General features: G+C 43.1%; 2 protein-coding genes across 2 annotated transcripts in view; both read left to right on the top strand.

Moving 5' to 3' along the window:
* adamts9 (ADAM metallopeptidase with thrombospondin type 1 motif, 9) overlaps positions 1 to 10976 on the top strand; it is a 51225-nt gene extending 40249 nt beyond the window's left edge. Inside the window, exons 32-40 of the mRNA XM_056605614.1 lie at positions 94 to 291; positions 816 to 945; positions 1540 to 1634; positions 2801 to 2895; positions 3445 to 3578; positions 5432 to 5523; positions 6756 to 6860; positions 8353 to 8458; positions 8652 to 10976. Of these exons, the coding sequence (XP_056461589.1) occupies positions 94 to 291; positions 816 to 945; positions 1540 to 1634; positions 2801 to 2895; positions 3445 to 3578; positions 5432 to 5523; positions 6756 to 6860; positions 8353 to 8439 (936 nt within the window). The 3' untranslated portion in view covers positions 8440 to 8458; positions 8652 to 10976. The remainder of the gene's footprint in view (positions 1 to 93; positions 292 to 815; positions 946 to 1539; positions 1635 to 2800; positions 2896 to 3444; positions 3579 to 5431; positions 5524 to 6755; positions 6861 to 8352; positions 8459 to 8651) is intronic.
* Positions 10977 to 15082: 4106 nt separating this feature from the next.
* prickle2b (prickle homolog 2b) overlaps positions 15083 to 18679 on the top strand; it is a 70657-nt gene continuing 67060 nt past the window's right edge. Inside the window, exons 1-2 of the mRNA XM_056605953.1 lie at positions 15083 to 15312; positions 16148 to 16233. Coding sequence (XP_056461928.1) covers positions 15271 to 15312; positions 16148 to 16233 — 128 coding nt within the window. The 5' untranslated portion in view covers positions 15083 to 15270. The remainder of the gene's footprint in view (positions 15313 to 16147; positions 16234 to 18679) is intronic.

The raw sequence follows: 18679 nt of genomic DNA, 5'->3' as shown, positions 1-18679 counted from the left end.
TGGGAATTATTTTAAAGAAACTCAAACTTAAAATAAAAGACTGCCACAGTTCTCCACGTATAAATCCTGGATTTGATTCTCCCCACTATCCAGTGTTCAGCCAGCTGTGGCGAGAGCTTCCGCCGGCGTCTTGTTTCCTGCAGTGAGGTGCATTCTGGGAATTCTGACAACTATGAGTACGGACATCAGTCTTCTTCAAACTGCCCCGGGACGCCCCCTGAGAGCTACTCGCCCTGTACTGTGGGCCCCTGCCTGGCGCCGCAGGAATGGAGGGCCGGAACCTGGGGGCCGGTGAGCATGGCTTGGCTTTTGTCAAATATTTCATTTATTTATAAGACCATGAGCCTACTCCGAAAACCTGACTGCATTTCTTCTGACTTTCTTTTGTTTTCTATTACAAATGTTTTATCTATCAATCATATGCATAAATTACTATAAATAAAATAGATCCTAGGGAGCCTTGCCTGGCCGGGCTCTCTCTCCCGGATGTCAGCCTACAGTCCACTGCCATTGTTGCATAAAAGAAAAGTAGAGCAGGGCTTGCTCTAGGGTTGCATGCGTCTTTGCAATGTCCTTTTTCTCTTGGAAAAAAATACAGAGATGTTATCAAAGAACAGTCACAAAATACTTCAGAAATCAACAGTAAGCTGGTCTATGGATGTTTTCGATTGATTCTGAACAGTTTGAAGACAGAGTGGTCCCGTAATTGAAAAATAATGCCCACTCTTGGAACCTGGTTAACATATCAGTATCAAGTATTCAACGATGCCGTGGTGTAAACACAAACATGTCCTTTCCCGTGCTCCGTCCACCAGTGCTCGGTGAGTTGTGGTGCTGGGGTGATGGAGAGGAATCTACAGTGTGAGACGGCAGACGGTCAGCAGGTCACCAGGTGTCCCCCTGACGCCATGCCAGAGAGGAGGAAGGTCTGCAGCAACCTGGACTGTGAGTACCACAAACATCTGCCCCTGGCTTGGGAGGCCACGGTCAGCAGACGGAGGTGCACGCCTGACTGCGCCCACCGCCACAAAGCGTCTGTGGAATAACAGAGGCCTGGAGTCTAGCCGGCCCTTGATGTCCTTATCGCCAACGTCTGGCCTGAGGGTGAAATGTTTACCGTCCGAGACAAACAGCAAGGTTGAGCTCATTGACCCTGCTGTGTGCCTACAGTACAGTACAGTACAATACAGTCCAATACAGTAGAATGGGTCAACATCAAAGAATGAGGCGCTATCAATTTTCTGTGATTCAGTACAGCAATTTGCCACACTTGACCAGCCTTTTGAAATTTGTATGTGTGTGTGTGTGTGTGTGTGTGTGTGTGTGTGTGTGTGTGTGTGTGTGTGTGTGTGTGTGTGTGTGTGTGTGTGTGTGTGTGTGTGTGTGTGTGTGTGTGTGTGTGAGTGATTGAGTATGGGTGTGTGCATGTGTGTGTGTGTGCGCGATTGTGTTTGTCTGTATGCATAGCCATACAGTCTGTGCTTCTCAAAGAAACACCGATTGAGTCTAACCTTTCTCCTTCCCCCTTTTGTGCCCCAGGCCATTTGCCTGTGAGCTGCCGGGACGTCCAGAGACTGCATGGACGCGTCCCAGATGGCGAGCACTTTCTCAGAATTCATGGGAAAGCACTCAAGGTAACTTTGGAGGATATTCTAACTTGATGAAGACATGCCCTTTGAAAAGCATGTGTCAGTCATCTACATTTGAGGTGAGAGAGAGACAGAGAGAGAGAATGAGAGTGAGAGAGAGAGAGAGAGAGAGTGAGAGAGAGAGAGAGAGAGAGAGAGAGAGAGAGAGAGAGAGAGAGAGAGAGAGAGAGAGAGAGAGAGAGAGAGAGAGAGAGAGAGAGAGAGAGAGAGAGAGAGAGAGAGAGAGAGAGAGAATTGAAGTATTTCTGTACTTCTGTGATGGGATTAGCATTGACAGATCTTTCCATCGTGGTGTGCACACGTGCACATGTGTGTACGGTGGGGGCTTTCCATATGGACCTCTACTCTTTAACATTTATATCACTCACAATAACTGAGCTCAGTCACGCCACGCTGCAGCAGACAAAGACATGTGGTGGAAGAATGTTTCAGACTGACCTGTCCTCTCGCTGTCCTTTAGTAGTACAGACAGGTGGTCACTTTAGCTTAACCAGATCACACGTGTGTCTTTTTCACTCGGTCCAGACCAAATGTGAAGGTTTTCACCGTATGCGTTCTCCCTCCAAACTCATTATCTCTCTGTTAACCTCTCAGCCCGGAACCTGTTTGTAGTATATCAGATGAATATCATAATAATTAATATGATGAAATATGTTATCTTTATATATCTCCATTCCAAATTCCTCCTCATTGATATTTGTTATGGTTGTTACCTTTCTCCATTGTGCCATATCTCACCATCTCTATTTTTCCTTTTCCTATCCTCCTGATTCAACCTATTTTCACCCACTCTCCTCCTCCTCCTCCTCCTCCTCCTCATCATCCTCCTCTTCCTGGTCCTCCTCATCATCATCTTCATGGTCCTCCTCCTCCTCCTCATCATCATCATCATCTTCCTGGTCCTCCTCATCATCCTCTTCCTGGTCCTCCTCATCATCATCATCATCATTTTCCGGGTCTTCCTCCTCCTCATCATTCTTCCTGGTCTTCCTCCTCATCATCATCATCATCTTCCTGGTCCTCCTCATCATCATCTTCCTGGTCCTCCTCCTCCTCCTTCTCCTCCTCCTCCACCTCCTCCTTCTCTTCCTGATGCGCCTCTTCCTCCTCTTCCTCCTCCTCTTCCTGTCCTCCTCCTCTGCCTCCGTCAGGTCTACTGTGCTGGCCTCCAGACAGACACGCCGCAGGAGTACCTCACCCTGACCGCTGGGGAACGGGAGAACTTCTCTGAGGTCTTTGGCTTCAGGTAATGGCTTCTAATGGGGACGAACCATTGTCCTATTTTAATATAATATGCTACAGACTTCAGAAATAGGGATCCACTTAGACTGGAATTTGGAGAAGGCGGAAATGGAATGAGGGCTGTAGAAAACCTCACTTTCATTGTGTGTGTGTGTCTGTGCGTGTCAGTGAGTGTGTGTTTACATGCTATCTGTGTGTGTGCGTGTGTGTGCGTGTGTCTGTGTGTGTGTGTGTGTGTGTGTGTGTGTGTGTGTGTGTGTGTGTGTGTGTGTGTGTGTGTGTGTGTGTGTGTGTGTTTGTGTTTGTGTTTGTGTGTGCGTGTGTGTGCATGTGTATTTGTGCGTGTACGTACATGCTAGGGCTGAACGATCTATCGTTTTCGACCCAGCCCTAGTACATGCATACGTTCGTACCCCTTACGTACGTGCATGCGTGTATTGGTGTGTGTGCGAGTTTCGGTGGCATGTCTAATCATATATTTTCCTCTTTATCGTGTGTGTGTGTGTGTGTGTGTGTGTGTGTGTGTGTGCTCTATGGGTCACACATTGTACAGACTGATAGACCCCACCCAGTGTCCAGCAAACGGCTCGATCAGAGAGGACTGTGAGTGCAGGAAGGACTACAGCGCCGCTGGCCTCTCCGCCTTCTCCAAGGTCCGCCTGGACCTCAGCAAGATGCACATCGTCAGTGAGTTGTCCACACACACCCAGACACACAAACATACAAATACACAAACACACACACACACACACACAAACTCACGAGGAAACAAACACAAACACACACGCACACACACAAACAGACACAATAACACAATCCCAGACAAACAAACGAACGCACACCTTCATGACGAAATTCCCATACCCATACACACACACACACGCACACACACACACATGCAGAAACACACACACTCACACACACTCTCACATACTCACACCCTAGCGAACACACTATCTCAGAAACACTCAGAAACACACACACAATCATACACACACACACACATACAGTCACAAAACTCTTTCGTAAATGACAATTCAATTATTCAATTATTCATCGATTAATCGTTTCAGCACTCGTTCATGAATACTCAGTCAATCATTCTCAGAATTTAAACTATCATCAAAGCACCGCCGAGGGCTTTACGTGATCAACTGAAGGTCACACTGAAATTAAGAAACAACTGAAGACCCCCACTCGGTAAGAACAGGTTGTCTGCTGCTCGTAGTGAAAGTGTTACAGACTTTTACATGCTGCTTATGTACTATTAAAGTTAAAGCTGTATCCCACAGAAGCCTGACCAATGAGAAAGGGAGGCTGCATTCAAACCACATTTCCATATAAAGAGACCTGGGCTTTACAGTTCGGAAAAGACGTTTGCCAAGTCAGGCGTTGGCATTCACGCTTCAAGTGGAGAATCTTGATGTTGTTTGAACAGGGATTTCCGGGAATTATTGTCATAAACTCAAGTTTCATTATAAATACCATGCATGGGAACACCCTCACACACTCACTTTGTGAGGGAAGACTTTACTCAGGGGAATAAGTAGTTAGACGCACACCAGGCTAACAATTAAACAAAGAGCTAATTGGTAATAGCGGGGGAGACAGCTAGACAGAGAACCTCTCCTTCACCCTTCTAGGCCTGCGTTAATTAGAGCCCTTCTTTGTCATCACTCTCGCTAAAGGTTTAGTTTCCTTTCCACTTAATTATGCCCATGGCTGATTGGCCTAATGGAGTCAAGATGTCCTGCCGGGTGATTTGTGAGACAACTTTAAAACTGTGCAAGGTTAAAAGCCCTTTGCACAACTACACAAAATTGGTGTTACGTTTAGGATTATCTGTTGTAAACAGAGTAGCATCTCACAAGCTCCCGAAAGGTCTTGGAAAGCTCTTATATAATGACACCTCAGAAATGTTGGGCCTCTTCTGGATATGGACCTCTGACTCTGACTGAGTTCCAGTGAAAACCATAAGAGCACTTTGTTCCACTTGCATTGTTACTGTAATCACAGTACACGCCCTACCCATTTCTATGCAACTTGAGACTTTTGAGTTTACGAGAGGAAAGGATCTAGAAAAAGAGTCGTTATAGGGCTTGTATAGCAGAATGCATTATGGGATTTTTGTTGCCGATACCCATTTTAGAATAGCCAAGAGAGTTGTAGTAATGTAAAATCCTTAATAAATGTAAATGCATCATATCTATGAAAATAAAAAATGAGAACCACTGTGGCAGTTGTAAACACTACAATGTCACCCCATAATAACAAATCATTGTAAAATTGTTTACGAAACAATGACCAAAACACTATTACTATCAATACAATTATTATGCTCCTATACCGAAATGGAGGCAGTCATTGCGAGGAAATTGCACAGTGTACAAGCCCTATGATGAGTACCTTTTGATTATTTTGATCATTACAAAACGGCCAGGTTATGACCCGAGCTTACTCCAGCATTATAAAAACCACCTGTGTCATTATTTTCTCTCGTATCTTCTTCTATGTCCTTGTCATTCTGTTTTGTCCTTTAGCCACAGACTGGCAGTTTGCATCCACCCATGAAGGCCAGCGAGTTCCCTTTGCAACAGCTGGAGACTGCTTTAGCGCCGCCCGCTGTCCACAGGTGAGAACTACAACGAGGGAAGGAATATCAGTACATCAGCATTGTTCCAATCCATTCTCCGGTCAACACAGTCTTCATAGTATGATAGAGTTCAGCTTTAAAACAGAGCCGTGCCAGTCATCATTAAATGTGGCTGCAACCAATACTCATTCGAGCTATTCTTCTTCTTGGAAAGGAAAACCCCCAATGTGGCTGGTAACGATTATATCAAAAGACACTGGAGAGCACACACACAAAACCCGCACAAGTTTATTTTTTTTTGCACACACAGTTGCGTTTGAGTGTGTTCTGTGTTTGTGCTGTTGCTTTATTTATGGGCCGTGTGCACATGCTTAACGTGCACACTCTGCCCCCTATGGTGTACCCTCCTTTATATGCGCGATTGCCGTGCTATTGGCCCCGAGGTTCCCACACTACCCACCTCCCCCTCTAGTCCCATCCTGCACCCAATGTGCGGCCCAGATGACCTGCCTCTCCAACCTGTTAATGATCAGCATCCAACCACCAGGGAAAGCCAGTAAAACACGGAGGAGATGACAAAAGTTAAAAAGAAGTACCTCAAATGCACCCTTTGACCTACTTTTCCCCCTCTACTGTGTTTTCCCGGTTTGCCTTTGGAATCATGGGGGCTGGGCGATTGGGAGCCCCCCTATCTGTTTGTTTCATTGTGTGTGTGTGTGTGTGTGTGTGTGAGGGGGGGGGGGGCGGGGGTGTCTGTGGGTGTATATGTGTGTGTGTGTGTGTGTGTGTGTGTGTGTGTGTGTGTGTGTGTGTGTGTGTGTGTGGGAAAAAATGCTTTCTGTGTGATCTGTCTGGGCAGTCACACAGTTTGTTGTATATGCTAGACAAGCTGGCATATACACCTGATGTAAATGCTACATCAGGTGTGAGGATGATTCATTTTCACACCTGATGTATATGCATCATCAGGTGTGAGAATGATTCATTCTCACACCTGAACCAGAGTCGGCTACAGAGCTCATAGCCTGTACTGTATGTGAACTTGCATTGAGTGCTTAATTTACTCTCTTTGGAATAGCCAGATTTCCCAATTAGCCAGCTCTCTCTCTCTTTGTGTTTGTGGTAGAGAAAATGTCATGGAGTCATGTTATATAGACATATATATTTAACGTATATATTTTATTTTTAGAACTGTAAATGTGTGCAGTATGGCCTATCGCCTGTCGTCATGCTGAAGCTGGTCTCTGACAAAACCTCTCCATTCTTTGCAGGGGCAATTCAGAGTTAACCTCTCAGGTACAGGCCTGCAGGTGGCCCAGGACGCTCACTGGATCACCCAGGGCAACTATGCAGTGGCTGAGATCAGTAGATCAGAGGTACCGCCGACCCGGTTCACACACTCCCTACGTGTCCTGCAACCCTAGATCACGCTCTACAACTCAGCATGATTAAAAGACAGAAAAGCTCCAGCGATCTCTCTTGGACGCCCCTTGGTATCTTGCAAATGAAAAAAAACAAATGAATAACGGCTTTGAGTGTTTGCATACTCAGTCCTAAGTTGTTATTCATTAGCTCCTGGCAGCCCCCTCTCATTCCCCGTCTTTCACTACTTCCCTCCTTCATTGCCTCTTGATTCCACTTTCGTTTTTTTCTGCTTATTCATCCTGAACTACGCTCACATTTAATCCCTCCAATCACCCACCTTCCCCACTCCCTCCCTCCTTCATTCCCTCCCTTCTTCATTCCCTCCCTAACTCTCTCTCCCTCTCTCCCTCCCTCCCTCCCATCCTCTTTGCACTCTTGAGCTGAGGAGAAGGCTGTCTGGGCACATTCCCAACTGGGCTCCCTCATCCAAAACTCCTCTGGCTCCCTGAGACCCTGCTGGGAAAGACCCTTATTGGGCAGCTGCTCTCTCAAGTACCATCAACCCCCTTCTCTCTCTCTCTCTCTCTCTCTCTCTCTCTCTCTCTCTCTCTCTCTCTCTCTCTCTCTCTCTCTCTCTCTCTCTCTCTCTCTCTCTCTCTCTCTCTCTCTCTCTCTCTCTCTCTCTCTCTCTCTCTCTCTCTCTCTCTCTCTCTATCTCTTTGAAATGGAGATCAGGCTGTAGAGTGCTTTCCTGGCATCACTGGAGGGAGCGGGATGCCAGAAAGTGTTCCTGGTCTGATTTCTATAAAGCGGCCGGTGTAAAGGGAACACAGGTTATGTTAGTGAGATGGAGAGGGCTCTTTGGGTATGAACAGCCAAGCCACTCGTTGTACCCTGTGGTTTGTTTATGCCCTAGGATAGGGCATTAGCCTAGCACGCCGGCTTCCTCATTGTGTTGTAGGAGTCGACTTATGCATGCAAAGTATGTAATTCGCCTGTCTGTATTTAATGAGCTGGTTCACTATGGTGGTCTTTAAATATGCCTATAGTAGCCTTGTTTCTAAGCTGCTGAGTGATAGCCTGTGATTTCTAAAAAGTCTAATTGCAGATCTATCCAACCAAAACAAGCCTGTCCTAAATAACTCACTTATAACAGATTGACTCCTTAACCAACTGGACATAGAACAGGTCCCCAGCCTCCCTCTACAAAGCACTAAATGTTTTTTTCCTAAGGCTACTCATTGACATCATGTTTGTGCTTAGCACTTTAGACCTGACATGACTAGAACATGAGAAATTATGTTGAGCGATTGTTTCAACATGTTTCAAAAAGATAAAAAACCTGAAAGTAGAATTCCACATTTCGGACGCTTTAAAGTTACATTTGTTAAAAATCGTTTATTTGTGTTTATCCATATTTGAAGGGCCTAGTACTTATGAATTATTATTTATTATGAAGCTATTTTAGAAAGACCTAACTCGCACCTCTTCTTGCCTCCACAGGATGGCAGCAGAGTTACAGGAATGTGCGGCGGATACTGTGGAACATGTACTCCCTCCTCCTCCAGCCTAGCAGTCATACTGGAATAGAATCCACCACATCAATCAGGTGTACTATACAACCAATGATTACTACAATTGTCCCAGGGAACGTCACTTACAATGGATCTATACAATATTATATTTTGTAAAATAAACATTTATGTTGACCTTTAGAATGCATCTCTGCTAAAGTTGTACATTCTTGATTAGAAGCAGGATCGTTCATCTATCTGGTCATTTATTTTTGATCTTGTTGGCAGGTCTTTTTCAGGTGTTCATATCGGGCCAGTATGTGCCTTCCTGTTCAGTGGTGCTAAAGCTGTCTCAGTCGCAGTCTCTACTCTGTCCACCAGATGTCCTCGTCTCACACAATGTGTACATAATGTAAAGGAATATGCTGTAAGTACTGTATAAATATATTTATTATATAATGCTTTTCTTTCCTTGTTATATCATAATGTAACTTGTTTGTTAAATTGGCGTGTGTGAGGCAAAACCTGCTCTATGTTGTTTATTTCTGGCAATATGGGCCATTTTGTCTTGTTGAAGCCATTGTGGTACATCCACACATCCACTGTTCACTAGTGTTGGTATAGCTATAAGTAGCAAATCTTCTGATGTTGATTGGCTGCTGGTCACCATCCTAGTTTGTCTCTATCTCTGCTCACTTTCTCAGCTCAAACTGCCCTTTATAGCATCACACTGTTACCCACTCACAGTTTGCCAGTGTTACCAAGGTATCACCCAATCAAAGCCTTTAACGAATACCTCATGGGCAGCTATGTTCAGTCTTGTGCTTTTCTTCTACATTAATTGTAGACTGACTGCTGTCTCTATACTGGATACTGTGTATCCAATAGTGTAGAGGAGAGTACATCTGTGTGTCAGCATTGTTATGACAGTCTTACTCTGGGAAATACTGTACACATAGTCTTATGGTCATGGTGCTACTAATGTTGCATGAGGAGGCAAGACATGTGCTAAACTTTAACACTAATACACCTGTCTATATACACTCTATATACTGTATATATACAGTCTATATCAAACATTAAAGAGAATATAATTTTATTATATTATGTTATAGTAGGAATTATATATAATTCCACAAACATCTTCTTTGCAATCGTTCACATATTTAACACAGAAGCATGTTCATACACTCACGCACACAAGGGGCAAGCACACACACACACACACACACACACACACACACACACACACAGACACACACACACACACACACACACACACATAGTGTACACACAGGCACAATTGACCGTTGACACGGGAGTACGGCTCAGCGGGCTAAAGGTACCGTCAGGATTAGACGGGCCGACATCAGAGGGGATCACGTTCCCCCTGTGGGGGGCCTGTCTCTCAGGTGGAGCACAGGGACACAAGGGAGAGCTAACAATGTTTAGCCTTTAGCCACGCAGTCAGATCTGTAGCGCTGGAGCAACATGAAAGAGCTCTGCGTGCACCTCAGGCCAGGGAGGATGCGTCGGTCTCCAGCCGCTCTCTCCAGCGGCCCAGTCTATCCACGCAGCCTTGAGCTCTGTGTCTGTCTGGTCACACCTCCTCACGAAACACTTGTGAACGGTACCTCACATCCTTTTGTATCCACCGTTGTGTTCAACTCATCGCTGCCCACACTTATGCGTTTAACTTTTGGAGCAATATCAGGGTACTTATATCGTTTTTTAACTTTTTTGTGTTCGTTTTTGTATTTTTGAGAAACCATATGTTCGTTATACATTTTGTGAATTAAGGTCTGAATAGTCTTTGAAATGGAAGCAGGTCATGTAAAATAACAGACATTGTGGTAACATGGCCACTTATAGCAGCTATAGTCTTTTGTATTTCATCAGGTGATGAAAGGCATTTTCAGCACCATAAGCCATTACATAAGCAAAGGTATGATTTCTATAACTTAAGATATAGTTTCATTAATATGAACCTCTATTTGAGTATATAAGTGCACAAAACAAAAGGAAAAGGGAATAATCCAACCTTTAAATGAATAATGCTGTATTGACATATGAAATGTATAATACAACTTAATATAATGTTTATTGCATAATTTCTTTTCATTTTAGGATACAATTTACTTGACAATCACAACCATGTGAGCATAGCTGTCATTATAAATGTCAGAATACCAATTCAGTGTAAGGATTTCTCAGGTGCCATAAATAAAAAGGGATTATTAGGATATTTAATTGTATTTATTCTAATGTTACTGTTTTATTTGACATATTTTACGCATGTATCAAGTCATAGAAACGTCCAAATATTATAAATACCGTGTTTAATGTTTAAATATATGATAGGCCTACACATGCATTCTTCTACACGTACAAAGATACTTCTGTTTGTATTACGTGACTCGTGAAATGTAATGCCTGGTGCCATAACTTGAGCCTTTTTGCCTCAAATGTTCATCAGGTTAATTTTCACATATCTATCTATAAACTGTGTAATGTGCCTTCATGTGAAAATTTTCTTTTTTGTGCAAGACAAATTAAGGTATTTACAGGCAAGCAATAAAACCCGCAAGGTAATTTGGCTAATAAAAATTTTCCACACTGAATATTGGCAGAAGAATCGTTATTTACATAAGACAATAAAAATAATAGGTTTTCATGGGCCATACGTGGTTTGATGCCAAAGGATTGTCAGGTTTATACATTATATTACATTGGAAGTTTCTGTAATTAACCGTGGTTGGAGGATATAGAAATTAATTTTCCATAATGGATAGTGATAAGCGTGAGGTTCCGATTTTATTGTTCATAAAACAGTCCCTGGAGGTTATTCCGAATTACAAATTCCTCCTTCCTGAACGCTGGGCGCTGACAGGTGTCATGGTAACAAAGGACCAGTCAAATCGAAATATGGCGCTCTGTCTACTGGAAACCATGGATGCTTTGCCGCTTTATTGTCGGAAACTGTCAGATACCTGCATTGATTATATGCATTGAAATGAGCCCTGATTCGCATGACATTTTCCAGACAGAACTTGAAAACCGACAGCAGCAGGGAATGTCACGCTGAGTGGTTTAGAAATAATCGGTCTGATCTCATTTATATATTAGAGGTATTTCTGTAGACTGAAGGACCTGCAGAAGGACAATGTGTTTTTTCAAGAGCTGTCCCCCAAAATCAGCCAGTGACTTTGAGTGGTGCTGAAATTGGATGATTTTTGTTTATTCTCAGCGTGAAATGGTGTTAAATGGCACTTTTCCTCTTTAAAAAGATGTGTTGGATGTGACTTTCATAATGTGTGTGTGTGTGTGTGTGTGTGTGTTGGTGTGTGTGTGTGTGTGTGTGTGTGTGTGTGTGTGTGTGTGTGTGTGTGTGTGTGTGTGTGTGTGTGTGTGTGTGTGTGTGTGTTTGTGTGTGCGTGCATGCGTGTGTGTGCTTGTGTATGAGTGTTTGCCCTCTGACTCACTGTGGATCACCTATTGTTAGCTGTTACCATGGATCCTTCGTGGACATGTGATCTGTTTGGACAGCACAAATACACGCATGCATGCACGCACAGAAGCAAGCACACTCCACGCACACACACACACACACACACACACACACACACACACACACACACACACACACACACACACACACAGACACACACACACACACACACACACACACACACACACACACACACACACACACACACACACACACACACATAAGCACACACACACACAGATCAGTTAACACCTGTAGACAGAGTCCAGGTGGCTGACGACATGTAAAAACATTCACAGCTCAGTTCACCCACATAGAAGCAGAGCCAAACACCTACAGACAGAAGATTTTAAAAAGTTTTAAACAGAGTCCCCTTGGTGTGTTTCTGTTTGTTTGAACCTCCATTAGTTGTTTTACATAATGTACAGAACAATTCAACTTTGGGACTATCACATTATTAATCCCACAGTGTTTGCAGATATTAAGCACTTATAGGTGGGTTCAGCTCCTGACTCTGGCAGTTGCTCAGCATAGCCTCTCATTAGCAAGTCATGAGGCAGGAACTATTAAAGCAGCGTTCCCCTGGGCTACACACTTTATCTTCATTCCCACTCTGCTGCTGGTATACCTGGCCTGTTTCTCAGGCTCTGTTCTCTTGCCCTTACAGTTATGAGGCGTCTCAACCATTGCAGCAATCAAACACCTTATTGTCAGATGTCAAAAGCCAAGTCTATCGCCTATAGTTATTGTTAGATTGTTAGCGGAGTGCATGATTAAATGGCATGACATTTAAGAGTAAAGACCATTACGTAACCACTGTGCAAACCTTCTAACGCAAAACAGGACCAAACGCACACACAGATGCACTGCACACATCCACACATGAACACACGCAGACCAAGAAGTGAACATTTTGATTTATGTCCACATGAATGCAATTGATTATAAAGGACCACAAGGCAAACAACTGGAACACCTTGCAGCAGAATGTAGAAATAACACATTACAGATCACAGATCCAGCGCATCCTCCATATAGAGCTAATAATTGCGAGATTGAGCAGTAGTCACACACACACACACACACACACACACACACACACACACACACACACACACACACACACACACACACCCGGACGCAGACACAAACACACACACACACACACACACACACAAGCACTAACACACATACATACACCCCCCCCCCCCCCCCCACACACACACAGTACAGAGCTGTGGTTGTTTCTCAGGTACATTGCGAGACCTTCCCACACAGATTAGACTGTGGCAGAGCTGCTGCTTGAGCGCGGACTGGTGCAGATGTCCCAAACACCTCCATCTGTCCCGATGACGCTGGCTGTTTACTCGCCATCTAAACCCCATCGTCCGAAATTCAATGAGTGGTGCCCAAGGCGGGTTCTGAAGGCAAAGCAACGGTTCTTTGGTTTGAGATAACATGAAATTAGATATCTTTTAAGAAGTTAGTAAGCGAAAGATATGCTACTTTATGTGTATATTTCTGCAACACAACCAAGTAGCGGTCAAGTCTGTTCCAAGACAGAATTCCCCCAATTTTCTTCATAAAAACCTCTGTATGTAAATGAGGACAAGTCAATGTTTAAAATCTGTACTTGGAGCCCAAAAAAGTCCTTAAAACTTGAAAAGGAAACTCATGTACCACACAGTGGTCCTCCAGGTCGCCCCTCTCCTCCAGATCCTCCAGAAGGCCTTTGGACCACAGCTCAGCACACAGCCCCGGCTCAAGTGTGGGGATACTGTTTCAACTAGACTATCTGGATCCCCGATCCCCCGCAACTTAGCAGGTAAGTGAATGAGCAAGAAAGAAGGTGCAAGGGTGGATAAGGGAGAGAATGATTGAGTGTGTGAGTGAGTGTATGAGAGAGAGTGAGTGAGTGAGTGAGTGAGTGAGTGAGTGAGTGAGTGAGTGAGTTAGAGTGAGTGAGTGAGTGAGTGAGTGAGTGAGTGAGTGAGTGAGTGAGTGAGTGAGTGAGTGAGTGAGTGAGTGAGTGAGTGAGTGAGTGAGTGAGTGAGTGAAAGAGTGAGTGAGTGAAAGAGTGAGCAAGACAGAGCGTGGAATTGAAAGTGTGACGGACAGAGCTGAAGAAGAGATTGACAGAGCCAGAGAGAGAGATATAGTGAGCAAGTGGGCGAGTGAGATAGAGTGAGTGCGTGTGTGTGAGTGAGTGGGTAAGAGTGAGCGAGAGAGAGTGTAAATGTGTCTTTGTGTTTGTGTGTGTGTACGTGTTGTTATTGTTATTCCCCCATTAAACACAACTCACACATTCACGCATACATACAACACGCAGGTGAACTGTGCGACCTGTTCCAGAATACACAAGCATCAACCCAGCAAAAGTGTAGCACTTGAGTGTACCACTAAACACCCCTCAACCGCATGTCTGACTGTTAAGCTTCTCGTTCTGCTGCAATTACTGCGGGAAACGAATGTGGTTTTAGCAGCGCTCTTGTTCTCCAGCTATTGTTCTGCGTATCCAATACAAAGACATTTAAGATGTGGCTAATCAGTACAACGTCATCATCCCACTGCTTTGTGACTGCCTGGCATTTAGAAAAAAGAGGCACAAAAGAGGCATGATAATGACCATGTTGGATTGAATAGACTGAAGAAAAGGGTGCATGCTTTTAAGATACAATATGTTGTCGAACTCGTTGAATTCTATGGCTCTCCTTTTTTGTGAACACTGTGCGGAGAGCACTGCGATACTTTTATAATTGAATGATCAAGTCGATTGGGCACTTGCAGAGGGAGCATTAGACTATAGGAAATGTACACATTGTGAGAGTCATATAAATGTTCTAAGATCAATAAAAGGGATTTTTTTTTTGGTTCTTATATGCTATGATAAAGTTTGAATAATGTCAGTAGAATTGTACTGTGTCTGTGTTTATCTCTAGAAAAAATGTGGCGTGCTCGTGGGTGGATGCAAGTCGATTTTGGTGATGTCGTTGGACAAAAAAGCATAAGCACTGTGTGGGCATGAAGTATGGTACTTGCTTCCTGTATGAATCACAAAATCACAAAGCGTACAGCTACTTCTACAGGAATGGAAAAGCTTGATTATATCATATTGAGATTTAGTTTATAATGTACGGTACAGTTGTCCAGGGTTCCTGTTCCATTGGCTGTGGAGGGCGGTAGGGTGGAGCTGTGATCCGGAAGACACAAGCTTCATTCATTAATCACTCTGGGAATTGGATAGGACCCGTATAGCCAACTGTAATTTGTTGGGTTTGTTTGGAAACACGAGCGCCCACTGTTGCCGTTGGGACCAACCTGCTCCTGTACTTGTGAAGTCGCTGATTTGCGTGTTCGTTTCTAGGTTGCTAAGTTGGGGGGTCCAAAAACGAGAGGGTCATGTTTAGTCGCAGTTCCAAGAAGAGAAACTCCAGCAGATCGGTATGTAGCCTTAACTTAACTTATCTTATGTAGCGCTATCGATACACTGTCATCGTTCAAGTTTGTTGACATCAATGTTGATATAAATTGACATTAAAACAAAAGAGTACGCATCATTACGCACTGTTGAACGTGCCTCGCCGGTTCTTATTGTTTGCCCCGTGGATGGAGGCACACAGTTCCATGTGTTTAGTGAAGATAAGGCGCTGACACAAGCCTGAGTAGACATCATCCATGATGAAATGGAACAGATGAGCCGTCTGTTCGGCCGTTGACCTATGATCAACATTTCTCTTGCTCCAGACGGTTAATCTATCCACATTACATAGCTTTAGATATTTGTAGAGGCAATTTTTTATTCGTATCTAAAAAAACAACATAAAGTTTATTAAATCAATTGACTTACATTATATGTCGAAATATGACATATTATTTTCTCCTGTGTAACATCATATTGAACTGTCCATTTTGATGATCAAGAGAAGAAGGAGCTGATTATTCATGTTACCAACATATAAGTGTTGAATAACCCTGAATGACCTGATTACCTAGATAAATGTATTCATTCATCAACATGACTTGATGGGGGTCCATACAATAAAATATCCCCTCATTGTCCACTATTCAAACCATAATTCGATTTATAAATGAGGCCAACAGTTTAAGAATTCCACTAAATCCAATGAAATACCTAATTTGATTAAAGGGACATATTTTTGTTGATTTGTAGTTGAATCAATTATCTTAATGTAGAATTAGTCAAACGTAAAGTAGACCAACAAGTAGCTTAGAATTGTTTTATGTACTTGAACATGAAATCCATTTGTTGCTGTAGGGGAAGCCTGCATACGAGTCAGAGAGAGGCCAGCCGTGCAACGTCTGTGGGGATCAGTGTCCTGGCTTCAGCCTCCACACATGGAGGTAGGCCGATTTGCCCTTCTCCTTCTAGATTTTTAATAGATGAAACACTGCTTGTGTTCCCTTGATTCTGACATCCTAAATCACATGAGAGTAAAGGGAAAACAATTCAGCCAATGACAGTCAACATAATCAGAATGATATTCGTTTACTGCTTCTAAAAGCTCCCATTTAGCCATCTGAAAAACACGACAATGTCCAGTTTTCTTTGCATCACATATATTTGGCAGAATTCTGTGTTTTATTTCCCATGTTATTTCCCATGTTTGTTTCACCCGACTCTACTCTGTTCGGGTCCACCGAGGATAATGATTAACTGTCAATCATCGCTCTAATGATGGCTGTCAGCCAGAGTGTTGGCTTTTGGCAGTGTGTGGTTAAAAAAAGCAATTCACTGAGCGTAAAAATCAATAATAATCTACTTGAAGGTCAGATAAGTCAAACTGTTAGAGGCCTATACTGACTTCTCGCGTCCTGTTTTACCTGCTGGCCTTTTCTTGTCCATACTACTGTCACCGTTCCCTTTGTCGAAGTTCTTTGAAAAACATGTCCCAAAACAGCACTTTTTATCATGGAAGGGTAAATAACCATGCAGCCATTGCAAAACTGAACCTAATTAAGCAGTGTGTTCTCTTCCTGGGCTCTAATGAGGAAAAAAGATCCACATGTGTAAGGTACTCTTGTTCCCAGAGGGTAAAAACACTGTCAGCATGAATATTGAGTTAGTGCGGTAAAGACTATTTTTTTTTTCTTTTTTCTTTTACAAGAGTAATTGAAACAAATGAAGGCCTTGTGGATCAGGCCTGGGTGAAAATAGCAAAGCGTTATATAAGTGCTATTAGAGTCGGTGTAGGAGAAGGGGATTTATGCTACGGTCCACCACTTATTCACACTCACAAATCCCCCAAAACTTTATTAGCTTACTGCTAATTCTGACGAATCAGATCTGAATATAACAATATAACAACATCAATACACAAGTGATCTCACATGGCTAGAATTCCACTTGTAATCTCACTAAAGTCAGACTAAAAGTCACCACACTAAACGCAATATAAAGTGGATAGGAAGGGGAAGAGACTCGGCAGCTATCATCGTCCAATGTTCAATCGCACTATAGTAGATCAGGGTCTCAATCAGCAGTCAAGGGTCGATATCAATGTTAAAACCGTTTGGACGAATTACTTCAGCCAGCACTTAACATGTTTTATCATTCCTTTAAGCGTTCAGGTAAGAGGTTTTAATTTTATGTCCTTGGTTTGTACCACCCCACGTAAGTAATACAAAACACAATCAACATGGCTATTTTGTTTAAATTGTAGAAGTTAGGCATGACCATTATTCAACCAACATTTTGATCGAAGTAGCCTTAAAATATAAAGATGATGTTGACGATCTCATCAATGTAACATCCACAACATTGGGACGTGGGACATCTGCGCCTCGTAACTATTTCTCGGGCAACAGACAACCAAGCCAACTCCTAAATGTAGTCTCTTCTGTATTTGCAGTCCCTATATAAAAAGGGAAGACATTTCAATGGGCTCAGTCTAAGGAATACCTGCTTTGTGTTTGTCGAGGCCGGTTTTATGACGACAACAAATCTTTGTTTGTGAGGAGGAACCCCAGAGTATCTTGCATCTTTAATGCATTCCACAATAACACAAATAACCAATGTTCATGCTGGTTGACACAGATGAAGTTGTGATGCTGGGTTTTTATCACTTTGGAGTTAGAGATGGGCAGATCCAGAGGTACACGCAGGAATTGATTGTGTCTATGTCAAGCAATAGCCTGAAAAACAGCTTCTATAGATTTCCAGACGGATCTTCATGCTTATTTCATGGCCCATTTTTTATTTGCTTTGGAAGCACGTTTCACCCATGTCCTCCGTTCTGAATACAACAATCAACTGAATGAGACGCAGCACAAAATAACTTCAATTGATAATGATTTAAACTGGGTTATGCTATGTAGCCCCTATTTGACCCCTATCATTTGTCATACTTTTACACGTGTCTTTCTCTGGATTCACTAAAATATTCATGTTTTTCCACAATATCAGAGAGTTCGGAATACAGTGCACAAAAGGAAAGCAGATACCCCCACCTTCCCACACTTCCCCGCTGCCTTCCGTTCCTCTTCAGTGCAGCCTCTATATAAAGAGGTTTTCTATCTTAGCCAAGCTTGCATCCTGGTGTGCACTGTGACTTCTTTTTATAGTGCTGGTTGCCTGCACTGTTTCCCATTCAGGGAAAACAGAGAATCCAGTCAAGTGTCACCATATTTAAAATTCACTCAGCTCTAAGCAAATCATCCACCAGCATAAATCTGAAATGTTATTTGACTTAAGTGTATGATAGAATACCCTAGCTTCTCGTTACAAACCATTTAGAAAACCACAAAAAATCCTCCCTCAGACTTTTTAGGTTAAACAGTTTCGCAGCAT

The sequence above is a fragment of the Gadus chalcogrammus genome, chromosome 13, assembly GCF_026213295.1.
Source record: "Gadus chalcogrammus isolate NIFS_2021 chromosome 13, NIFS_Gcha_1.0, whole genome shotgun sequence".
Taxonomy (NCBI): Eukaryota; Metazoa; Chordata; class Actinopteri; order Gadiformes; family Gadidae; genus Gadus; species Gadus chalcogrammus.
This window is presented reverse-complemented; position numbering and strand designations above follow the sequence as displayed.